We start from the raw sequence: 25,731 nt of genomic DNA, 5'->3' as shown, positions 1-25,731 counted from the left end.
GCATTGTGTTGAAACAACTCTTATATGAAAATCTTGTGGGGTGCCCCCATCTTTGTAGGAGGAAAAGCGATCACCTGACTGATGCTTTAATTAAGTTGAACTGAGGGTTTTTTGTCAAGTGCAAATATACTCGAGAAATTCCCCCTCGTGTCCCTGCAGCCGTTGAGTATTTTGACCCGGGCATAAAAGCTGCTGCGTTTCAATTTAGAAATGGGCCAGTGGGATGAGAATGTGCAGCTGTGGAAGGCACGAGTGCTCCGGCTTCGTCACCGCTCCTCTTGGGCCCACCTATTTCTGTGAGGCTTGTGGGAGCTTAAGGGGATAAAAATGGCCAAGGTAATTAGCAGATCTGGCAGAAATCAGCCAAGTGGGCTCAGAAATTATTGGAAGTGAAAGACAGTACAGAAGCTGGCATATCCTGATGTGGTAGAACTTTGTTCTGTTTTTTAAAATATGGCAATTTTTCAGTTTTTTTTTTTTTTAAAGAATACTTATTGTAGTCCAAGATCTCTGCTGCAGTGGCTAGGTGTAGGTGAAGTCACTAAATAATCTAAGGTAGTGCAATCTAGAGGTAGCTGGGCAGAGGGGAATTGTGCACCACTGAAGTGCTCTGCCTCCTGCGTGAAAGTCCCTGCTATAGGTGAAAAGCTCATGTTTCAGGAGCAAAATGGAGGTGTGTTTTTTTTTTTTTCCCCCCGCTTTGGGATTATTAATGATGCAGCATCCCAGTGGACAAGGAGGTATTTAACTTACTGAGAAGTGTGGCCAAATTCTTTGCTGTCTAAATACAGCATCTGCAGCAGTGTGGAATGTGCATTGTACAGCTGTGAATGTTCCAGGCATTTAGCGTGTCTCCTTTTTCACACAATAGCTTCTATATATGGGTTTTCATCAAGTTGGTCTCATGCATTCAACATATCTTTGTGTGTGTTTTTTTTCCTTTTTTTTTGTTTTCTAAGGTTTGTAGAAACTCCGAGCCACTTCTCCTGGAAGGAGAGTTACTACCGATCAGCCATGTCCCAGAGCTCGCAGCCCAGGGAGTTCCTCAGCCCAGAGGTGATCCAGCATATCTGGGACTTCCTGGAGCAGTAAGTAGTCCTTCGGTGGAACCTGTGGAAGAAGGCATTTTGGGACAGTACACTTGTGCAGTTAGGTTGCTCAGGGAACTGATGTTGGGGATTTCAGAGTCCTGTGTACCTGTCACTTAGAAGATGTGGGTGTGAGTCTGAGTGACAGCTCTTGAGCTGTGAAGAGATTCTTTATCTGGGCTATGAGGAACAGATGCAGGGATCATCCATGACACTGACATTCTTCGAGACTTTTGGTTATTGTGGCAACTGTTTTCCAGCGTATGACCACACAAACTGGATAGGTAACGTTTTCCCCTAAAGAAATGAGGTAATGACACTCTTTCTTGATGTCCAGGCAGTAAGTTTCCCTCATTCCTGATGCCAGGAAGAGACAAGTGGTGATGGTGCGCAGTTCACTGTCAGGTCCTTTGAAGGAAATAAAACCAACTGTGTTCCCATTCCTGACTTGCCATGACTGATACTGAGACAGTTACTGCTATAAATCCTCTATGACTTCTGTCTTTGTGATTTAACTCCAGCAGTCTTGTCTCATTTTTCTAGTCAGGCAAATAAAACATCCCTCCAGGCCTAGTCCTGCTCAGGGGCTGCCACTGGCATGGTGAGTGGGTGCTCATTAGGAATCTCTTGCTTTGTCTTGAGACTGGGTCATGATTGTGCCTAAATACTGGGAGGCACCCTAACACATGGGGAGTTGGAGGGGACAGGATCTGGCCAATTTTAACTGGGTTACTCTGTTTCTTTCAGGCCTATATGCTCAGTTCAGCCAATTGATTTGAACTTCATTGATGACCCGTCTGAAAATGGCCCTACTAATAAAATAGAAATCAGCATGGATTGTGTCCGGCTGCAGGATACGGAGCTGAGTGACCCGATGTGGGTAAGTAGAGAGGAGGATTTCTTTAACCTTTGGAGAAAGATGTGGGGTTTCAGTAGAAACCCTTCCTGATGTGTTTCCCTGAGGATGTTTTCTCTTTCTTGGTGGGGCTGTGGCTGCTGTCTATGACTGAGGAAGTTCCTTCTTGCTCTGCCTGTTGTGTCTCACCCATGAAAGCTGGTTGGGAGCATGGTGCCACAGGTAACTGGTGGTGATGAACTGCAGTGCCAATACTTGTGGCTGACTGAGACTGGGAGGGACCCATGGAAAGGCTCCTCTGTGCCTCCCCAGGGCTGCAACAGGGAGCAGGCTAGCTCTTCTCCTGCTAAAGCGAAGGCAGCAGAGAGGGATGAAGTGGTGAAACAGGTGGAATTGCTGAGGAGCCTCCTGTGCTTGTTTGGCTGCTTGGCTGTTCCTGCTGTCTCCTTGCTTAGGGCTTGTTTATGTGGCCCGAGGGTTAAAATAGTTGATGTTCTGAGTACTGTTGCATTTTTGCTGACCAAGGGCTGAGACTTCAGGATGTTCTTAACTGACTCGTTTTTCATTTGTATCTGACCTTCAGGAGAAGACTTGGTTTTGGACCCTCATTGTTTTGTTTTCTTTTGATTTGTGTCTCCAGATGGGCAGAGCTAGTGAGTATTTATAACTAGTCTTGGCTGTGGGTGTCTCACCAGTGTACTTTGAGACTGGAATGCAGATGAGGCACTGGTGGTTGCTGGTTCATGTTGGTTTGCGCCAAAGGCAGAGCTCTTCTTACCAATATCTCTGGTGAAGAAGCCAGGTGCTACTCTTGCAGGCAGTAACAGGAGGTATTTCAGGAGTTTGAGCTGTTTGTGTGCCATTTTTATTCTTCCTGAGTCTTGTATACTTTTTAGTATAAATCCTGTCTACTTTGAAGTTTGTGTTGGCATCTGTAGATTTTCTTGTTCCTCTGTATTTCTGTCCTGAGAAACTGTCACTTAATTCCTTGGCTAATCAACAAACATCTTTTATGTGCTCAACCATGGCGTGTTTGCAGCACTGGTGTTGGTTGGCAGTGTTTGTAACCCCGAGGCTTGCATCTGCAGTGAAAGGTTTCCCAAGTCATGCTGATGGCAGTCCTTGGTGCCAGAATACTGCCTGACTGATGTGGCTGCTGAAAAATGCCACAGGACAAGGTAGTATGTTCCTCTTTCCTTGCAGGATTGTGAAGGGTGGAAGGGCCATGTTGAGGTTGGGTATCTGCTTGGCTGATGTGATGAAGCTATTCCAAGTGCGCGAAGAGGTGGCAAATGTCAGGTCTGGTTATCTTTTGATTCTATGTTCAGGGTGGGCTCAGAGGGGCAGCACTGTGCAAGCCTTCAGTCTGAGTCTGAAAGGACACTCCTCGGCTTTTCCCAGTGCTGTAGCACAGCTTTAGTAAAATGGTGTCTGTTTCAGTAGCTAGTCTAGAAGGTTCTCCATATTTTGAGGGTACCTACTTCTCAAAATGGGTGGCTTGAGCTAACTATTCTCCCTTAGAAAGCAATCCCCAATACTTTATAAGCTGCCAACAGAAGGTTTGCTCCTTCCATACCTGGACTTGCTGCATTGAGTGCTAGCAAAGCCTTTTCATTTCCAGCTCCTCCAAGCTGTCAGCAGAGTGCTGCAGTAGCTGGCAGGCTTGCTTGAAGCCCTTGTTCAGAGTCTCCCTCTCCTGTCTGTGGCGCAGTGAAACATCCGCGGGAAATCCCTTCCTCTTGTCCTCTCTGACCACTGCTGAAGTGAGCACTGGGGCCAGAAGAGGAAGGCAGGCAGCTTTTGCTGTGAAATTGTTTCTTGCTTATGATGGCTTTAACCTCAGCCTTGCAGGAGGCATCTCTGGAGAGGCCAGATTGCATGGTGACATCTTTAAGGAGTGTTTTTCACTGCCTTGATCAGCCAAAGGGGGTGCAGGGAAATTCCATCCCATCCTTACCCTTACTGTAAGGCAGCAGCTCAGACGCTGCTTGAGCCTGAGTGTCCCCACGTTCATTAACAAATGTTCCACTTTGCCTTCACTGGAAGACAGCACCTTCACTCAGTTGAGAGCTGCACAAAAGCCTTTACAAAGCAAAATATGCATCACAAACCTGTGCAAACAGCCCGTCTCTTAAAAGGAGGAAAGCTCTTTTTACTCCCCTTAGCACCACCACCACCTCCCTATAAATTTGCAAACATCCCTGACAGGTGACAACTCCCCCTTGCAGACCAGTCTGTGTTTGCTTTGCTGTTTCTGGGGCTCGCAGCCGCTGCAGCTTGCATTGGCAGGGAATGTGTAGCCTGGGGCAAGGTGTTTGCTATTTGTCGTCTTTAATCTGAAATACCTTACAACCCTCTTCCCCTCCAGCTTCTCTTTTCCTTTGGATAGCTGCGGGGCAAGAGCTCCCCTTGCACCTGTCTCTCCTGTAACCTCAGCCGTGTCACTCCTAGACACGAGGTGCTGCACGCAGCTGATTGCAGCAAAGAGTTGAAGAGGGCAGATAAACACAAAGGAATGCAGCAGAAACAGAGGGGCCCTGAGAGATGAACAGTGAGATCAAGGCAGAGTGATTTTTATTATTAGATTAGTCTTAAGAAAAGAGCGAGGCCAGCATTTATCCAAAATGTACCACCGTGTGAGATTTAAATAGATGTATGGCAAATAAGACTCTTTTATTCAAACCAATTGTCCTTCCACGGACTTGAAGGCAATCCCAGCAGGATTTAAAATAAGTTTTGCACCTACGCTCAACTTATGGCTGAAAAATGAAACTTTCAGCATTAAAAGATGTTCACCCTCGATCCCAGGAGTCTTGCTGATGGGAGCTGTGATTTTTGTTGTTGTTTGCTTGTTTTGGTATTGCTCACAGCAGAAGTGTCAGGGGGGAAATGAGCTACAGTGTTCAGAGCAGTGCTTGAAGAAGCTGTCCTGCTGGTGGGCTGGAAAATGAGCGTGGATCCTTCCCTGCTGAACACCCAGTGGTTGTGTTCATTGCCTTGCAAGTGCAGTGAGGAGGCTGGGTGACAAAGAAATGCCTCTTGTCTGAGCTACAGCTCTGTCTCTGGCTGAACCACAACCTTGCTGTTCTCATGCTCCTGTTCGTAAGGAAGAAATATCCTTCCTGCGTCCTGTGGAAGAAAGGAGTAAGAGAAATTGGTGACTGGCACTACCTTGGGATGAAAAGAGCTGGAGGGGGACAGGAAGAAGGCTTGTAGGTCTGGTGTGAAATCAGTCAGCAGCCTTCCCCTGGTCGTGTGATTTGTGACCAGCTCTTTCACAATGTCCTGCACAGCTGGTTTCTGGCTGGCCTGGCTGCTGGCTGTGCCCCTTTTGCTCCCGTGGCCTTAACCACAGGCAGGCTGGGAAGCCCCAGCAGAGATCTGCCTTTTCACGTAGCGGGGACGAGAGGCTGGTGGTCCCTGCGGGCACGGAGAGCACTTAGTCTCTGCCATGGCCCTGGTGCGGGAGGGAGCTGCGGATGCCCAGGAAGGTAAGTTGGATGTGCATCCTCGTGGCCACCTGCCCTTTGTTGGGTTTCACCGCCAAAATGCTCCCCTGACCAGCTGCCTGTGTTGCAGGCGGACGCTGCTCCTCCTGCCTGGAGGCACACCGGGCTCCGAGGCTGTCTCCTGTGGCGCTAGGAGCCAGGTGATGTTGTATGAAAAATTGACTTCTTTTGACTGATTAAGCACCCCGGAGCTACGGGGAGGAGGGGGCCGGGGACCTCTGTCGAGGAACGGGCGTGTGGCAGTGCAATAACCCCTGCGCTGCCCTGGAGCCCTCCCGGCGTGCTGTCAGCCTGCCATAAAACCGTTTTCCTTCACCCCTCGGAATTCCTTTCAAATAGTTCACCGGTGCTAGTCGGGACCCAAACAAAGGTGGCCTGGGCTAAGAACTCCAGCGGGTGGCATCCTGAAAAAGCATTGTTGGAGGGGCTTGCAGAGCCTGGAAGTCTCCTGGTCTTCTGCCTGTGACCCAGCAGCGCGCTGGGGGCTCTGGGGACCCCGAGGGCCCTCCCGGGTGGGAGCAGGCACGCTGTCCCGAGTAATGGAGTGGGTCGGCCCCCTCCCCCAGGTGCATACCTTCCTTTCATGCCCCTGAGCGAGCCGTCCTCGCAGCCCCTTGCCTAACCAGTTCAGTGGAATGCCTTTTTGCAGACAGTCGCTCTGGTCAGGGTTTTCTTAACCTGTATCTGTCCCTCCCCACAAAAGGGAGAGAGAATTCCTTGCTTTTTTGTCCTTCCTCGCCTTCTGCTGTCGCGGGTGTTTGCTTTGGGTAGGCACCACCACGCTGCCTGTCCCACAGAGCTCCCACCTTGGGGTGGTGGTGTGGGTACTTCGGGCAGGGCAGCGTCTTCCTGGGATTCAGTCCCCAGCTTTGTGGGCTGGGGGTGCCCAAGTCCTGGTGGCCAGAGAAGTCTGGGAGGTGCAACGTGTATTTTGTGTTCAAGTCGCAACTTTAGCTCTGTATCTCCGCTGCCCAGACCTGTTCTCCTTTATACAGGGAGGCGGAGGAAAAAATGGGCAGTGGGAGAAGCTGGATGCAGCCTGTGGTGAACATGGAAGCGTTGATGCTCTCAGCCTAAGTCCTTGCACCAGAAACGGGTCTCAGATTTGGTATTCAGTACTTCCTCCTGGGGAAGGAGACCTTTCCCAGGTATCTTCTTCAGCCTGCTGTGGGAAATCAGAGGAGCCACCCCAGTCACCTTGTGCAGGGTACCTGCCCGTGCAGCTGGAGAAGAGTGGGGCTGAGGCCTTTGAGTAGCTGGTGGCTGTCTTCTGCACACTTTTGGCCTTAGCATCATGTAAATCAGTTCAGTAATTTGTACTTGGGAGGCCATGCACTAAATTCCTGCCTCTTTAGAAGCCTACTGCATGTTTGGGATAGGTCAGAATCAGGCCTTTACTAAGCAAGAATGTGATAGACAGACATTTAAAATAATAAAAAAAAAAAGCTCTGTCCAAAAGGGTTTGCAGTACCCGTCCTATCCGGTGCCTTAATACTAAAGGGCAGGCTCTCATCTCTGTTAATTTAGTTGCTCACTTAAAAGTGTTTTGCTGGGTCAGGAGAAGAGAACTCTGCCTGCTGCAAGGTAATGGCTGAGGAAGAGGATGGAAGGTGGCTACGGGGCAGTGGGGCTGCAGGACAGGGAGGATGTCTGTGTTCCAGCGGCAGGCAGAGGTGGTGTGGTGTGGCTGGGTAGTGCAGGAAGAGTTGTCTGTGCAGAGGCTGGTGACATGTCGTGTCTGCTTCCCAGGGCCCTGGCAGGTGTGACAGCCCTGAAGTTTGTTGGGAAATGGTTTTGCACCTGGAGGTGAAGTCTGATTTGATAAGTAGATGCGGCAGTGGGTTGTGTGGCTGTCTGCTTCCATGCATAAGTATTCCCAGATTGACCATAGAAAGGAAGCAAGGACTTTGTACGGCACAGATATGTGATCAAAGCTTTTATTACTGTCTGGTTTGTGCTTGAGAGAGTTTGAGGTCTGCCAAGTTTCTCTTCTGTGTGGGTATTTGTTCGTTCCATAGCTGTGTAAAGAAGGTTGGGATTATGCAAAGGCATTTCCATAATGAGTAAATACATTATTCGGGAAGCTTCCCTCCAGCACCTCTCCTGTTTGCAGCTGAATTTATAAGCTCTCCTAATTTAGGCTTGGCTTTATAATACTGCTGAATGTTTAATCTCATGCGGCATGGGTCCCTCCAGATCTAATCAGGTTTAGGGCTGCAGATCCAAATCCAAAAATGGTCAATTCATTCAGATAAAGGATGCATATCGAGAATGCATCTGTGCATTCAATTTTGGCAAAAAAGCCTGATGACTTTTCTCATTCTATGTATTGTAGTGCTCCAAAGATGCTCGTTTCTTTAAAATTTTCCATGCCTCCCTTTCTTGTGGTGTTTTGTCCTGGTTCTGGCTGCAGACCAGGGCTGGTTGTGTTTCCTTTTTGTAGGAACGCAGTCAGTCAGTGAGTATGGTGACACTAAGTGCTTTGTGTTTTTAATTAATGGCATTGGAGAAAACAAACAGATGATGCCTACTCTGTTAAAGACTATCTTGGAAGCATATTTAGAACTTTATTTTTTTTTCCTACCCACTTAGTACCTGGCTTTAGTTCCAGTTTGGGAGGGAATAAACTCACTTGAAGTTAAAAAGCACAAGCCTAGTGGAAATGAGCCAGGTGTGGTGGGGTGCTCTGCAGCATGCCAGAGTGTGAGGCTGAGGGCTGAAGTGGGAGAGGAGTCTGGCTCCTCAGGAGAGCTGGCGTTAAATCCCCAGCTCGTATTGCTGTCAGCAGGTGAGCTGGAAGAGTGTTGCAATTGCAAATGCTGTCATCTGCCTACATGCAAATACGTCAGAACAAAAGAAGCAGTCGCTTCAGAAGACGTCTTCCCCCAGCAGCTAGGCCTGCCTCCAAAGGTTTCCATGGTGCTGCACGTGCTCCTTGCGTAGGTATGGAGCAATAACGTGTTAGCACTTATTTTACATCTTTAAAAGGAGTGCAGAAATGCTTAATTAAAAAGGATCTTGATCTTAGAACAACAGACCATAGGCACTTATTGCCTCCGGAGTAAGTTTAGGGATTATGCTGCTTTGCTGGGAACTTCACTGTATATGTCTGTATGTAGTTGATAGGATCCCCTTTCTTTTTTTTTAAACTAAGTGTACTTCTCATTTTATTAGTTGGGAACATTTTGATTAGCACAGAGCCCAGAAGCAGTAAACCGCTTGGGCACCTCGCACTTCATGAATCCATGAAGAGCAGCTGAATGCCAACAGACATTGCCATCCCCCAAATTCCCAGTGACCTGGATTGTCTTTTCGTGCTACCTAACTGGTGGATAAAGGGAAACGAGGCACTTCTGTCTTCTGTAGGGTGCTGAACTGAGCAGTTCACCTCCAGCCAAATGAAAACCTTGTGGAGCTTTGTGGTATCCACTCTTGTGAGGTGGGATGGACGAAGGGCACCTCGCAGCCCTGCTGCCAGGCTGCAGCACTGCCTGTGCTCGTTTGGCACCATGTGAGGCTGTGCAGCAATCCGTGAGCGGGCTGGAGGTTTGCAGGATGCTCCTTTGGAGCACAGCCCTGGGAGTGCCCTGCTCCCCTTCCTCATTCACCATGGCCCAAGTGTCTGCGTTGCTCTGGGGTGTAGCTCTTGTTTTTAAAGCCTTCTCCTGCATTAATTGGGGATTCCTGCTTTGAAGAAGGCCTGGTGCATCCAAAGCCTTGCTGTGTTGCTTTGTGGTTCTGCAGATCCTGCCCGCAGACCTGTTAATGACTATTATTTTTCCTCCAATATATTGTGATGACACTTGCGGACTGGGTAATGTTTTCCTCTGAATGCCTCTACTGTCTGCTTTCCACCTCAGTGTCACTGATTTGATAGCATTTAAATTAACGAGGGAGTGAATTGTCAGGCAGTCACAGAAAATTAAATCAATCTCTGTGAAGCAGAGATTAAGGAGTGGTTTTTGGCCTGGGTAAGTTCAGTCACTGCTGAATAAACCCTTTGCTAATCAGCATCTGAATTTGCAGAGATTAATGAAAGATCAAAGGAGTCTTTGGTAACGAATGCAACTATGTCGTCTCTGAAACAAGGATTTGTATCTCCAGCCTGTTTAAATAGGAAGGAAAGGTACCCTCGAGCACCCTTCTTTCTCTCTGCAGTCACGGTTAGGTAAGGCGGACCACACGGTGATGTCCAAACTGGATTAAAATTAAAGCAATCTAAAACTAAGGTGATTACTGGGGAAGATCCTTGGCCAGCTAACTGAACCCTATGGTCATCCACCCTGTGGCTGTCCCCATACCAGTGGGGTGCGTGAGAGCAGGCAGAGGGCATTCGGGCCAAGACCAGCACTGCAAAATTCAACAATTCTGCACAGTAAATAAATGTAAAGAAAAAGCAGCCTCCCCAGCTGCCTCAGTGCCTGGGAGGGTGGCAGCAGTGTTTGGAGGTCCTGCAGCAGGAGTTGAGAGCTGGGGACCCAAACACACTGGGGTAATATAGGGTAATGGTGCTGTGCTTGTGCCAGGAGTGTCGGTGGGTACCAGGTGCAGGGGGTCAGGGTTTAACGAGAGGTTTGGGAGACCAATCTCAAATGGTTGCAGCCTGGTGGCTCTCTTTAAATGTTATTGTACAAGGGATGGTGTGTGTGTGTGTGGAGTTGGCAAGGCACTAAACCTGGCTGTAAAGAACTGCTATGATTGTGCGTTTATTAACAGCTTTGCATTTCCTGCGAGTGATCTGTAGTTTATACAAGATAAGAGAAGAACACCACTTTCCCCTCAGCTGCTTGTGCAAGAACAAACCTGATCTGTCAACAGTTGCTTCTCTCCTAACTAAAAACAAAGGCTCCCTAATCTGTCCTTATCTCTTTTTTTCCCTTTCCCTGGCCAGATCGCTGTCGGATGGAGGCTTGTGCCATGCCCACATCCAGCTGGAGGGATGGGGCTGGTTTTGCTGCTTGGGAATTACAGTGAACTGTAATGCTCTTGAATGTAACGCTCTTTTCTTGTATGACTTTCTCTTTTACTTCTGCAAAATGTTCTGTGAATGGGGGGTGGAGGGGTGTGTGTGTGTGTGCGCGCGCGCATGTTAGGCACCCAAAGGTCCCCAGCAAAAACACAGCTTGAACATTGAGAGCTATCAGGCAAAAGATCTGCTGGTGGCAAAAGCTTAAAGCCCCAAAGTCCCCTGGCCATGGCTCTGTGCTCAGGTGTCTGCTGGCCCATAGTTTTGCATTCATCAGTGTAGAAATGTTGTCTGGCCAGTGGGTTTGAAGGCTGATCAGCTGCCCTGCAGAGGTCTCTGTCTGCAGGAGGTTGTTTCCTTTTATCCTTAAACACTTTTACTAAAGCAACTGCTTTTTAAAGGGTTACCAAGGTACAGAAATGTGTGTGTGTGGGGGGGGGGGAATACATAAAAAGAGCACCAGGAATAAAACAGAGCTTTCTGATTGATAAATGATCTGGTTACCTGGTTTCCAGCCTGCGTTGTACTCCCAGCTGGAGGAAGGGAGTCTGCTGGCTTTGGTGGGAGTAACCTCCCTTGGTAGGAGTAGGAGACAGGACTGGAGGTGGCTGGATTGTGCAGCTGGTAGGGAAGACGTGGGGACCTTGCATCATCTTGGCTGGAAAGCCGAATCTCTCCAGAGGAGTGTCTTTGCTCCCTTATTAAATGGAGCTCGGCAGCCAGAGGGCAGAGTCCCTGGGGGCTGCGTGCGCCCTTCCTAAACCAATATTGCACAGCGGTTGTGAAGGGAACTGGTTTTGTTTCACAATTCCTTTCCACCTTCCCTCTCCCCACTCCCCCCACAGAGCGTTATCTCCTGACATGATGCCATTAACTCTCTAATTAGCCCTAGGGGTGTTCTGGGGAGATAACGAAGCTATAGGAGCTCAAATAAGCAGCGTGCGCAGATGTTTACCCAGGGTCGGAGGGCAGACCTGTTGTGACAGCCGATTGCCTTGGGGAGGGAGAAGCCAACCTGCGCTGCAGGCAGCCAGGGAGCAGGGCTCTGCTCCTGCCCTCAGCAAGTCAGTCTTCCCCCTGAGTTTTGAAAATGGGGGAAAAATGCAGCTGGATGTCCTTGGAAAAAGGGATTATCCTTTAGTAACAAGCACTTGCAGTGCAATCAGGGCGTGTTTCTGGCTTGGTGGCTGCACATGAGGCCATATCCAGCTGCTTTCTGTAGCTGAAAGGCAGCATCCTGCCCACCACTGCATCTCTTGGGTGTTTTTTTAATTTTGTCTTGCTATATTTTTTTTGAAAGGGGAAAGTCCCTGTTTCAGTATAGAAATTCTTCTTCCTCACCTCTTCTGGTTGATTTGAGCAGTGAAGGCCAGCTGACCACCTCTGTGCTAGCTTTCAGGAAGGAAGGGTGATTTTTTTTGCTCTTTAACCTGGCTGCTTTCTATTACTGTCCATCACATGTGTCCCCATAAAGTCTTCACTGGAAAAACTCCCCAAGCTAATTGGCAGAGGCTTGTTTTTGAGCATTCAGCAGTTATTCATATGTAGCAAAGGGAGGGGGGGGAAAACCCACACATTCTATTTTTTCCTCCTCCTTCTGTTATCTCAGTCTTAATTTGTAAACATTTCTGAGCTGAGTGGATGTCGCAGTCCACGGTGACGCGGTTGATCCAGATACTATTTTTACAACAAAGTGGAGAGGTCTGAGCAGACTTTTCCCTTTGATCTGCAGGAAATTCTGCATGAAGCCACCTAACAAGCAGGCAGGTGCGTGCAACCCCCCAACCCCCCCCTGAAATTACACAATCTCCAATTAACATTACCATTAAAAAGACTTGTGGCCATTGCTCTTTTTCATTTCCATGTTTTAGCACAGTTACCTTGTACGCAGGAGGGGTTACTGGGAACTTGCTGATGGTACCAGGCAGAGATGCTGGGACAGACCGTGTAACAGCATGTGGAAAGCACATTCCAAAGAAAAACCTGAATCCGCAGTTTGACTTGGCTGATGCCTCGTTTTGGAAAGTTAGGGGTCTTGTTTGTGTACTTTGTTTCTCAACATACCAGCGGGAGCTGCAAAGTGTTGCCAGAAGCTTTCTGGAGTAACTGAGTCAGACCTGGGAGGGTTGCACCTGAAACCTTCCAATCTAACTAATGATAATTATTTTGGTTTCCTAAAGTGCTGGAGGTCTCTTCTTTAGAGGCGAGAGAGATTTTTCCTTTCCAAGCATCGGCTGCTTCGCTTTTCTGTGCTCAGCCAGAGCATCTAAAGCTTGAAACACAGTCTGATGCTTTGGGTTGATTTTTTTTTCTAGTTTTTGTTTGTTTGTTTTTTGGGGGGGAGGGGGAATGGGGGGAAGCTTATTGGACTGGAAGAATAAACTTAAACCTTGTTGCTTTGGCCTCAGTGTGAATAGAAATAATTCATTTTTTAAGATGTGGAAGGAGGGCCTTCTGCAATGATTTGCTTCCTTTGACTAGGCTGATTGTAGGTAGAGGTTATACCTTGCTACAGCAAAGATTGTCCTGCCTGTGACTTTATACCATCATAGTTGAAACAGAATTTATGGTGTTCTCCTTGGAGAAGGAAAGCCTTTTCCAGAAGGCTCAGAAATGGTAATTACAGACCCGTTGCAGAGGAGCGAGTGTGCAGTCTGAATGGGGGTCACTTTAGTTTTGTGACATCTATTTAAGCAGATGCAGTTTCAGGGAGATGAGATTTCCTCTGACAGCATCTAAAAGAGACTGCCTTACTGCTATTAGGTTTTTGGAGGCTCATCTACGTTTAATTCTTGGAATTTTTGAGTGCTGTCTCCTGCCTGCAGCCTGGAAGCTCTGGGGATGCTCTGTTACCTCTGCCTCCAATGCCAGGGTGATGGTGGCCTCCTTTGTGGCACTGTGGAGGACGGTTTGCAAAAGGCCCCTTGTCAAGCATCTCCTTCAAGATGATAACACAGGCTAATACTTCTGAAACACCGAGCCAGGTCGGGGCTGTGTGTACAGAGGGCAGGGATTTGTGCTGACATGTCAATTTATTCATGCTATATACACTTCTCCTCGTGTTTGACATGCAGATCCCGTTGGATAAACTTCCACATATCTCTGTGTAGCGCATCTGGGTGTTGCTTCACCCACAACCACCTCCAGCCACCTGTGGGACAGAAGACAGCAGGTACCCAACACAACAGTGCTGCATTAATGACTTGGAAAAGGAGGATCTTCTGAGTTTAGTAGCACAGCTAGTAAATGACTTTTTTGCAATGACTTGCTGAGGTTGGGAGATACATGATTGCATCTTACCTTACTCTTTCTCTCCCCTTCTTCATAGCTTTTGAGTTTACAGGCAAGTATCAAAAACCTGACAGGATTTAAGGGGTCAAAACTGCCAGTCCTCCAAGCTCAGCGTAACACTATTATATTATATATATACTGCTATTACACAGCAGTAAATCCACAGGTGACTTCCAGCTTGATGTCCATCAAGCTCTGCAAGCTTCGCAGTGCTGCTGCAAAGTGACCTGTTCGGCTAGTGGTGCTGTGGCTGTTCCCTGCAAACCTTGCCTGTATCTCCAGACGAGCACTTTGTGTGGTTTTCTGGCTTGTACCCATCTCTGGCAAGATCACATAAATGCATCGAGCGCAGCAAGTGGTACTGGGGAAGATGGAGAAGGCAAGGGGCTGTGGCAGTAGTCTCCTGAATTGTTCTGGTGATGTAGGAAACATGTTCTGCGCTCAGCAGGATCCTCCTGATAGTTCAGGAGTGCTGAGGGTGTGCGCCGGGGCCCCCGTTGTTCTGGGATGTTGCTACTGGTGGTAGGTTGGGCCCTCCCTTTGCTGGGGAGGGCTCTGTGCTACTCCCTGCAGCCCGTTCTTGGAAGTACCGTCCAGGGGAAGCACCTCCTTGTGTTGTGCTTGGCAAGGAGGGAGAGGCAATGTGTATGGTAAACGCTTGAACCCTTTGCTCTGGTGTCCATCAGTCCTCTGCTGAGCCAAACGCACTGCGTGAGAGCGAAGTGAGACAGCTGCACTGCCTCTTACAGCAAGGAGCTGCTGCAGGGTAGGGAGGGCACTGCGATCCTCTGCTCTGTTTGCTCTGCTGCCAGTTCCTTTCTGCTAGTGTTTTTGCCCTGTTTTATTAGTTTTAGAAAGGAGCTGGCGGAGCTGGCTGTGTCCTTTGGTTCTCAGGGTGGCAGGAAGGCAGTGGCAGCTCCTTCTGCTGTAATATGCTGGGGAGGGCAGCCCGGGGAGCCATTACCACCCTGCACTCACAAGCAGCACAGCCTGCTTATGCTGATCTCCCTGTGAACCCGGTGTCCTCCCCTCGTGAGCCCAGAGACGTTAGGGTTAAAGGATGCCCAAAGGCGAGGGAGTTGGTGCAGCAGGGAGCAGCTCCCTGGGCAGGAGGCGTTGGCTGGGCTCTGCGTGGGTTGCAGGTCTGCCAGGGACTTCTCTTCCTCCCCCTATTCCTACAAAGCCCCCCATGGGTCAGTTGCACTCAGGGACTCGATTTTCATTGTGAGTGGCTGCAGCAGTGTGCGTACTAAGCAATTAGCCAGTGGTCTTCACAGCACGTCCTCAAATAAGGCTGGAGCACTGTCATTAGGCTGGGAGGGCAGGCGGCTGCTCTCTGATCTGGATGTTAGGTTTCCTCTCTCCCCCTTCCCCACCCCTTTCGAAAGGTGTTTTGTTTCCCCTCGTTGGATGGAGCTTGCCTGCTCTTCCAGGAGCAGACGAAAGGAGCTGCCTTTTGTTCTCCCCATGCATCCCACGTAGTCGGCGGTGGATCGGTGGATCCCCGTGCGCAGCTCCGGACTGTTGGGCAGCTCTGCTCCGGGGCTGCTGGCACAGCCCAGACCTTGCAACCCATGTACAGGGCCGCCTACACAGGGACCTGGGGCAGGCTGGGGGGTATCTGCTTGTTCAGAGTGAAGTCACAGCAGGGCTGTTTGCAGTGAGCACGCAGCAAATCAGTTTTACCGCAGATGGGCTCTGAGGTGTCTTCCCAGAATCTCTAGTTGCTGTGGGCACAGTGGTCGGGTGGCTTTTGCTGGAGGGTACCCAGAAATTTCTCCCAAGTATTAGCTCAAAATCATGAGTCTCTTTAAGTTGTTTTTTCAATTTTTAATAATTTTGTTTGTAAGTGATATTACTTCTAAGCTTATTGCAGAATTAGAAACAATCGCAGAGGAGGGAAGAAATGTAGCTGCAGCAAAGTGATGTCCTGTGAGCATGGATGAAAGCACATGGATGACAGAGCATGTGGCTGGATTATGGTGCACAAAACAAGGATTGCTTCTCAGAAAGCCCCTTCTGTTTTTTGTCCAAAAGCTGCAAGCCGCAGTAGCTGGAGGCTCGGCTGCACTACTGCCCTGCCGGTCTCAAATGTTATGCCTTGATCCCTTCCCAGATGCTTTGGGCTTTGGTAGCAGTGAAGCCAGTGCCTGAGGAAAACACTAGACTCTTCTTGGAAAATAAATAAATAGTTTTTTGGAGTGGCTGCATTGGAGCAACTCCGTGGCTGTCTTTTGAGTTCCTAAACGTGTAGAAAAGTGACAGGGGAAAGTTAAAGTTTCCTTTCGTTTCTTTTCTCTTTTTTTTCCCCTCCTGTCATTTTCCCCCCCTCTTCCCTTCGCTTTTTAGAGATTGGTGATAAGGAATTCTAACTACTTAATGAGCTGGGAGAGGCCTCTCTCCATTGGAGTGGAGGACTCCAGGTGGCACTTTGACAGATTGGACAGGTAAGGCAGGAGAGCCCCACCTCCTCCTCCTCGCCTATAGTTAGGTATATAAGGGAAACTTAAATTATGCAGAGAGGCACACTCCGAGTCCTGTTATCTTCCTAGTAGCATCACATACTTTTAGGGTCTTCTAGGGGGTGGGAGGTGTTTGTCAAAATCCTGGAGCCAGAAGAAAGAACAGCAGCATTGATCAATTTGACTGCTAACATGTTGTACCTGGAAAACAATGCCCAGTCCCAGTATAGCGAGGTAAGGATTCTAGGTTTGAGTTGTGATCTCTCTAATATATTTTATTTTTAGTCAAATTTTGCGATTTCTTTACCCCTGTAGCCCTGTTGTAAGGTATGGAATATACATTAATTTCTGAAACTCTTACGCCTTTACAAATGGCAGGTAGTTTGCTGGGCTGGATATTGGAGTGAGAATGAGCTTTGAGTCTACATTTGGGACAGTGAATTTGTTTGGAGAACCTTGAATAAACAAACATATTTAAAAAAATTTTTTTTGCATTGGAAAAGCAAGTCAAAGCACTCGCGTACTGTGACCAATGCATACAGATTCCGTTCGTGTAGCAGTATGAACAGTATCTGTGTTGACTACATCATAACTCATTAACTAGTCTTTTTATTGCCAAAATTGCTGCGCATTGTTAGAAGTGGATGATGTTTAGGAAGTAAACCAAAAATGCATTGTAATCCCCTTCTTTGGTTACCTTTTTAAGTAAAATAATGTTAACGGAGGTTCTTTGCCACAAATGTTGCATTAGCGTCCACACCGATAACTCTCTTACACAGTGCTGTTAATACCTTGCCTTGTGACTTGCAGCAGAAAGATATTTTATACAGGTCTGTTTAAGCACTTTAGAGAATAAATTTGTGTAAAATGGATGCAACCTTTTTGCACCGTATGGGCGGGCGCGAGTTGAACTCGAACTTCAGATACAGCTTAGATTTTTTTTTAACCAACTGGGTTGATGTTTTTGTAAGGTGGAAATCGAGCAAACTGCCACATACTGTGAAAGTCTTTGAGGAAGTTACCTGGAGCTGAATCAGATCTAACAACAATATTGGTTTACATTCCAGCGGAGACAGCAGCTGTGTTGACACTCGTCAGAATGGCGATGCAGCAAAAGCTCCATTCTGTCTGTGTGCGCGCGTGTGTTTCTGGTGAAAACGCTTCAAGTGGAGGGCATGGGGTGCGGGACCTGCAGCAGACAGAAGCTCAGCCATTCGGAAAAGAAAACAAAATAGGAATTGCATGGCCGAGAGTGCGGATAGGAGATGTGATAGCTGGTGAGGAAAAGCCTGTTAAATGTACACTTCGGGCTTGCACACCTGGGATGGCAGGCTTGTAACTCAGGTAAACTGAAACCTGTGTGTTTTCCAGGTCCCCTGTATTTCAGGGCGTGCAAATGCACGGTGTGCTCTCCGTTCCTAGCTGCTTCTGCAGCCCAGAAGACACTAGTGACTATATTTTTTTTCCTTAGGTTAATTATAAACTCTTAAGTGGGGGGAGAGCACTTCTTGGTGTGTTTGCTTGGCGTTATTTGTCTCCTGCTATCTGATCAACTTTCGCTGAATAGCAGCGGTGAGGCTGTAGAGTCCCTATGGTTGACTTGCTGGGCTCATCTGTCAAAGCGATGCACTCAGAGCGTTCTCACTCAGCTCAAATGCTGCTCATCATGGTGGCAGTCAGGGGAGGCTTGTAAAAGGCTTTAGCCATTTTTTTTCCCTCTTAGATTTGAGCATGATGCACTGACTTTGCTCATTCAGTGAAGCGTTGCGTGCTGTAGAAAGAAAACCCAATTAACATTGACTTGGCTGTATTTCTGAGGGAGAGCAGTTTTTCTGGTGACTCTTCTTGAGCGAGATGGAGACCTGTTAATGCTCAATGAAAATATATTGGTGGTGATGAACCTTGCCCATTGTAGGCTTTTGCATGGCTTCCTCAAAGGAAAACTAATAATGAATTTAAAAAATACCTTCAGCTCTCAGTGTGGAAACAGGAGTAGCAGTCTGTTGCAACTATTGTTGGAGTTGAGATTTTTAGCATTGTTGCTCGTCTGGGCAGAAGGCGGTCATGCAAACTCACGAAAAACTTAGTGTAGACTGTAGGTTGTGTCTAAAAATGGACAAAAACCTTATTAAGGCGGGGGGGCAAGTCAAACTTTTTTACACTGAAATCCAGTTTTAAAATGGAGAGCAGGCAGCTTCTCTCCCGCTAAAGCTTGTTTCCTCCCCCCTTCTTCCACACTGCATATCAGGGCACCTTGTCTTCCAGCACTGGCTCACGGGCACCGTGCTCTACCTGCTGGCACTGTGGCCCGCTCCACCCCGTGGCCTGGGCCTTGCGCAAGGCCCGGCCAGGCCCGCGCGGTTGGGGCAGCAAGCTCACACCATTGCCTGCGGCCCCGTGGGGCCCATGCCCACGAGCACAGTGGTGAATGCCACAGTGAGATGAGGAGTTCCTCCAAAATGGGCAAAATTTGGTTGAGGGAGGTTGAGAGAGGGGTGTTTGAGGAGTCAGTAACAGCCCTGAAAGGCTGGAGGCGGAACCTGCCCCAGCCTCTTTCCAGTTTAATCTAATCCAGTGTTTGATCTGGGTTGACTGTAAGAGTGATTGAGCTCTTTGTTGGCACTCTGCTGGACTTGGTGACCCTGGAGATCCTTTCCAGCCCATTCCTGTATCTTTGACTAGGAGAGGAGAAAAAGAGAGGTGTAGCGTGTTTGGAGTGGTTATAATGGGGTGATGAGGTGGTGTTCAACAGGAACCCTTGGGTATCAGATGGCTCTCCTATCTCGTCTCCACATTTGGCAGTTCTAGGTATTGTGCAGAAACATCTGCAGGGGAACATGCCCCAAAGTCGGTGTGCTTGTAAACCAGCAATGCTTTGCACAGAACATAACAGCAAGTCTGTCCAGTCTTGTCCAAGTTTCCTGAGCGTTGGGAGTAGAGGATGAGAGCAGTAGAGAGATTTCCTCTGGGGACTGATTCTTCTGGAGTTTGGCTGAGATGATGATGTAGAGAGTTCGGTGTGTTTGCTGAAATTAAATTAAAGCATTGCCAAAAGAATAAACACGACTTGTTCAAACACTGATAAGAAAAGTGCTGTGAATTTTGATTATCTCCTTCTTCCCAAAGATCTTCCTGCTCTTTGTGGGAGAGAGGCAAATTAAAGAATCTCTTTCCGTTAAGATTTTATCATAGCTTTGGGAGGGGAATGGGGAAATGAGTTTTATACAAAATCTTTAAAACTTCTTGTGCTCTGCTGCATGGCTTTTTGGCAACGTTCCTTTGTACTGGAAATTAAATGGGCTGGATTGCTGCAAATCTTTGATTCAGGGTTAGGATAACCTATTCAGAAGGGTGGACCTCATAAATTATTAAATGATAATTCAGATGCATGTGTTTGACCTGTAGTGCCCTGTCTTCGCTCTTGGCAGAAGCAGTCAGGTGGGTCTGTGGGCTGGATGTCCTGAGGGAGCAGGGCTACCTTACTGTGGCACAAGAAATGTTCCTCTGTTGGGGATGTTGGCTTAGCAGACCTTAATTTCAGGTTAAAGGACTTAGAAATTGAGATAGAGCTGAACTTGAGCATCAGCTTCACTGATGTGTAGTAGAAATGTGATCGGAGTTGAGTCCTTGCTGTCTGAACTTGGCTGTGAACCATCTGAGGAGGAAGAAGTTGTGGCCCCACTGTTGCTGCTTTCCTTGGCTGGTTTTCAGTGGTCACCTCAACTGCCTGTGGCAACTGCTCTGCCATGCCCTGCTTTGTGGCCCTCTTCCAAGCCTAGGGGGAAGGAAGCAGTCTTCCTGAGAAGCCACCTGGTCACTCCCAGGAGTGCGGCTGTCTCATTGCCTCCCTGTAGTCTGGAGGTACCAGGGAGAAAGGCTAAGCTCTGTGTTGTCTCTTGTACCCTGCATCTCACCCTGCGCTGGGGATAAGCGCTTGGAGGAGTCTATATGGAGCTTAATGAGTTTCTCAAGAGAGGTATTGGCTAAGCCTGCCCCTCTCTCCTAGTCCATCCTTCTGTTTGTGAAGGTGTCTTGGAGTTCTGCTGGCTCTAATTAGGGAGACATTAACTCCTGATGCCTGGGACGAAACTTCTCCCTGAATGGCGCAGGATTTGGGTAGGAGCAGCATGCCTTTTAGGGGCTCCTGAGCATCGAAATGATATTAACACTTGCATGTTTGGGCACAGGCCCTCACTGGGAGCAGGAAATAAGGAGATGCATTGAGGGTTGCATTACTTACTAGTGTCCCGTTGCAGTTATACTCCTTGTGTGTTTGTCCCTCAGTTTTGCTGTAATTGCACTTAAGGAACTAAAATTATCATGTGACTTCTGTGCAGGCCTGTGAAGCATGCAGGGGTCCTCCACGAGGATGTTGGGGCCCTGTATAATCAAGTACTCTTTCCTCTGAGCGGTTTTAAATCCCCAGTCCAGTTGCAGTGTTTTGCTCTGTGAGAGAAAAGCTAAGGTAGGCTTGTATGCACCTTATCTCTTGTTCGGAGAGGCTAGGCAGATGCTACTGCCCCTTCTGGGTCTTCCAATGAAGAAATTGAAGTAGTCTCAAAATGGGCAGCAGGAAGCTGAGACTTGCCTCTTGCCGTGTGCTCCCATCTCCCTGCCAGCTGAAACAGAAGTACCGCTCTGGGCGAGAGCTGAGTCTGGCTCCCACAAGGGTCTAATCTCCAGCTCTCAGAACAGGTTTGTCATGCCATGGGTGGTCTTCTGTTTTGTAATATGATGCATAAAAGCTTGGATGATATCAGCATTGATGGTAGAACTAACATGATCCCATGTAGAGCAGTGAATCGGGGGTATTATCTGGAGGAATCATCTCCTTGCTTTAGGCAGAAGGACTGGTCCTCAGCAGCCAAATGTTGTGGGTGTAGCTCAGAAATAAGTGATTAACCTGCATGTGAGTGGAATGACTGAATGAGAATGTCCTTTAATAGACAAAAATGAAACCTGATGTCTTGTCTGCACAGCTTTAACTTCTGAGTGTGCTGTGTGTTACTCCTGCAGAGATTAGGATAGCCTGGCTGTGTGCGAAGCATTGTTATTGCTCAGTAGCGTGTTTTGTGGTTTGCACGGTAAAGCAATTACATTGGACATCAGATTAGAAATTGCATTTCCATTTTACAATCTTCTGTGCTCAAAACAAGGACTAATAAGCAGCCTGATACTGGGGGCAGGGCGTTTTCTCAGTTGTTGGCAAATTGTTAACTTGCTTCACTTGGTGAATATAACTTATACTAAATTTATAAAGTAAAGTATTCACTGTGAGATGGAAAGGAGCAATCCTCGCATTTGAAGGTGTTTTGAATCTTCAACTGGTAGTTGTAACTGATGGTCCATTTTCAGTTTGTGACTTGGCAAAAATTCTGGGAAGTAAGGTCATAGTGCTAGTGTAAGCTAACTCTAGTTGAGACAAGATAAAATTATCCATGTAACTTCTATTAAAGTGTTTTCCATGGGGAATACAGGAACTGCTGTTTTTCACTGGTTTTTACCAATCTGACGGCTTCAGTCTTTCATGCTGTCACCAACACATGAATTCTCTGAATTTCTTCTAACACAAGCATACCTATGTTACTGTGTGGCTCCCTTAGTGTGTTCTTTCTTTTTACTTCTTTTTTTAAGTAACGGTTTTAAGTAAAGTGAATTTGCTCAGGGACAGAGAAAGAAGAAAAGCATTAAGGGAACAACAAAAGGAAGCTTTGTCTGCCTCACGTACGTGTTTCTGTCTGATGGTGGCCGTTCGGGTTGTATCTGCCAAGTTATGCCGAGCAGAAGGGTTTATTTCCAATCACGGCTCTGTTTTGCATGATGCAGAAGCATTGCTAGCTCGGTCAGGAAGATATGGCAACCCGCAACAGGAAAGCCGTGGATGTGAGAGGGTGACTCTGGTAAACCACGTGCTTTGCACTTTCTTTCCTCTGGAAGACGTTGGCTATAGCTCGTGGAGAAACTACCTGTTTTATTATCGTGAAGGGCTGAGTAAAAGCGGGTGTTGCCTGGCTCAAGGCAAATTTTAAGTTCTATTTACAAAATGTTCCCACTGAAAATATCTGGAAACGCTTCAGAAAGGAGCTCTTGCACCGATGGATTTGTGCTAGACATTGTTAAGCCCTGTTATTTTTCTGGCACTGCCTCCAACGCCTCTTGAGAATGTGCAGAGTAGGCAATAAAATGAGTGTAACTCTTTTAAAGCAAGGTTGCATAAATCATCTGAAAGGAGAGTAGCTTCTCATATACCAGCATTAATGCTCCACTTCAACCTCTCCAGTGGAGAAGTAAGCTCAAACTCTTTTATTTGCATGCCTTGACCTGGATTAGTGTCATCACTTTTGGTATCTAATGGAATTAAAAGGAAAATAATTGCTCTCCAAGGGTGGTGAAGTTCAAATTTTTCTAAGTTGCGCACGCTCTTCTAGAATCTCTGCCATCTCAGCACTGTGATCAACTTGCAGTGCCTTGACAACTGAGGCTGTGATGTTTAGCGATACTTGAGCTCAGGCATGGTTAGGGGCTTGGGAGGGTGTCTCCAAGTGAATCAATTTGCTGTTCTTCAAAAATTTCCTATTGTTTTTCTTGTATTATTTAATAACTTGTAAGTAATCTTCCAGTCCTTGCTCTCCCACATGGAGCTTCCCATCACAGCTTTGCTGTCCTGTGAGAAGACATGGTAACTGTCAGAGGAAATAGAGAATAGCCCTTAAATAGGGGTAAGCCATAGAACAAAGCTTTAGTAGAGCTGCACAGGACAAATGGAGTATGCGGGCTGTGATGTGCCAGCAAGCCAAAGGAGAAGGAAGTACAGCAAAATGTAGGGTTGAACCTATTTCTTATAACCAGGCTGGATCCTGCGGGAGGCCTGATTCTCTTCTAAACGAGCTGATGAGAGGCTTTCCAGATTTAGCTTGGCTTCTTGCAATTGCTTTGTGCAAGAAGAAAATAGAGCAGTTGGGGATTTAAAACAATTGCAATTTTATTTAGGCTTCTAATATTAGGAGCAAAATCAATAATAAATGGTTGTTCAGGAGGGCTCAGTAAATATGCGAAAGCCTTAGTTCCTCAGTGTTGGCAAAGTGAAATTGAATCATCTTTTGGAACTTGAATCTAAACTTGATGTTCGAAATTACTGACTGACGTTATGAGCTCCTTTTTTCACAGGGCACAAGCAAGTAACAAAAATGAGTTTTTCGTTGTTGTTTTCATTGTTCTTTTTTAATTATATCAGGTTTGAGTGATTTGGGAGTTGATCCAAGAATACTCAATGATATCTTGTTTTTCTGCAAATCCCCTGCTGCTGCTGTTTCACCTGGAGCCTTAATGATACAACTGAAGGAGCAGTGTTTTAACCAGGATGCGCATGTTAGTATCTAGAATAGATGGCTTGAGGTGTGATATATTTCTGAGCTTGTGCCCAGTCGTCCGTTCTGTTTGGAAGTGGACCCAGGTGGCAAGGCTGAGCATGCTTGAAAATTAGTGCATTGATTGAAGCCCAGCAGCCTCTTGGGATCGATTCCAGAGTTTGGATCCGGATTAAACTTCCCCCCAAGGACTTTGGGAAGTGGTATACAAGGGGGCCTGGTGAAATTTGAGATGAGTCCAAGTTCCTCAAGATGGCAAGAAGATGAATGTTTTTACCAAGGGCAAGAGAGTGGGAGGAAACGCCCAGTTTAGGGAGGGAAGGGGAAATATTTTATGGTGGGGTAGTGTCTGGGAATGAAAGGGATGGATTGTGTCTCGGCAGATAGGAATCTTTCAGTTTTAATCCACATCTAGGATGTAAATACAAAGACTCTTGCCGACTTCTGGGAGCAGAGAGAGGGGAGGAGGTGCAGCGCGAGGCTTCTTGGTTGTGCTGCTTAGGCGGAAATCTCTGTGCTGCAGAGCTGAGGTCCAGCTGCATAGGGGAACTGATGTGCGGGGCTTTGGTGCCTCAGGAGCTGGTGTGAACAGAACAGGAGCAGCTCTCCTGGCCTGTGGCTTCGTATAAACATGCTGTCGACAAAAGCGTCAAGTCAGCCAGTGGATCTCTCTGCCGTATGGGAAATGACTTGAAATATTTAATCATTTTGCCTGTTCTTTGTTTGTTTTAAGGTAACCTTGTGATGTCTTCAGAAAATACCATTTGGGTGTGTAGTTGCGCAAAGTAAAGTAAACCCTGATTAAGTGCTCTGTAGAACTTGGACTCTGAAAATTAGGTTGTTTCTGAAATCGCTGATAGCCTCTGCAAGCCTTTATTGTGATTTCTCACTGCTGTAGTCTATGCTCCATTTTATCCATAGTATAAAAGTTGACTCCCCTAAGGAGCACTGATGACTGCGTAGAACTAAGCAGACACGTGAATTTCCCCCAACCCTCTTCCAGCAGCAGGTAAGTGTGCAAGAAGTTCCTGAAGAGGAAACTAGAATACACTGGCTAGGTGTGATCTAGAAAATATTAGTCACTTTGCAAGCAGGAAACCACCATGTGAATATTAAGGTGGGAAAACTGTTGAGGCTAATCTTTATCAGGCCCCTGTGCTGGGTGTCTGGAGTAACTGACTGTTCAAGTTGGAGGGGTAAGGAGTTAAGCATGCTGTTGAATAGAAACTAATGGGTACATTCATTTCTTAATGAGTAACAGTCTAGAACCCCTTTCTGTATTTGGCTACTGAAATCACATGCAGCCAGGGGTGGGTGCAAGTAAGTTGGAAATACCCTGCAGCTATTTTAGCTAAATTGTTTATTGCAAGAAGCATCCACTAAAATCATGGAAACTGAGCAGAAAAAGTTCCTGTCTTTCTGCTAGCATGGGTGCTGCTGTACTGAACAACAAATCCGTCAACTTCTCAGTTTGGGTAGTGAAAATCCTTCACAGTCAAGCGTCTCAAGGCAAGGTGCAGATTTGGAGATCCGCCTTCCAGTGCTCATGTGGATACTGAAGTCAGCAGTACTATACAGCAAGGGGAAAAAATGGGAAGTCATTTTGGTTGTGTTATTCAACACTGGAGGGCCCGTAACAGAGCACCATGGAAATTCTGTATGTGTGCATTATGGTAATGTGACTTAAATGGCCGAGAAAACATTCTTGATGGCTGCAAGAATTATGGAATGAAGTCACTGTGGAAGGAGCACTGCCTCTGCGTGCATTTTGTAGGTACACACATTCACACTCGTCCCATTCTCAAAGGCCAGCTTTTTGGGGTGGCCTCCTGGCTTTGTGTGCCACTGTACTGAACCCCAACAGGTCCTTGGGTGCAGGTGATGCCAGCTTGCTGCTGCTTGGTGCAGGCCAGGAGCTGCTTTAATATACCAAATAAAGCCATGTGTTAGAAGGTAAAGCCCTGCCTCCTTTTGTTCTCTGCACTTGGGGCATAATCAGGATTTGGCAGCCAGTCCTCTCAACTCCCTATGCAATCTTGCAAGCTTTGCAGTCAGTGGTGCTGCTCAGGTCTGTTTGGCTCAGGCTTTGAGACTGTCATCCATGTGTTTTGTCCCGTTTTGGACAGATATAATGGCCAAATACGATAGAAAATCTGGTAGATCTTCCTTTTAATCTGTAGGGACTCTCATGC

General features: G+C 47.3%; 1 protein-coding gene across 8 annotated transcripts in view; it reads left to right on the top strand.

The window, feature by feature from the left end:
* Positions 1–25,731, top strand: part of TP63 (tumor protein p63) — a 102,264-nt gene that overhangs the window by 16,906 nt on the left and 59,627 nt on the right. For 6 of the 8 annotated variants that reach the window (XM_040566791.1, XM_040566790.1, XM_040566792.1 and 3 more), the window contains exons 2-3: positions 960–1,088; positions 1,836–1,968. In XM_040566791.1, coding sequence (XP_040422725.1) covers positions 960–1,088; positions 1,836–1,968 — 262 coding nt within the window. Of the gene's footprint in view, positions 1–959; positions 1,089–1,835; positions 1,969–5,303; positions 5,436–16,224; positions 16,407–25,731 lie in introns of those variants that run through there. The other 2 variants (XM_040566796.1, XM_040566795.1) reach the window with 2 other exon arrangements.

This window comes from Cygnus olor, chromosome 9, assembly GCF_009769625.2.
Source record: "Cygnus olor isolate bCygOlo1 chromosome 9, bCygOlo1.pri.v2, whole genome shotgun sequence".
Classification (NCBI taxonomy): Eukaryota; Metazoa; Chordata; class Aves; order Anseriformes; family Anatidae; genus Cygnus; species Cygnus olor.
This window is presented reverse-complemented; position numbering and strand designations above follow the sequence as displayed.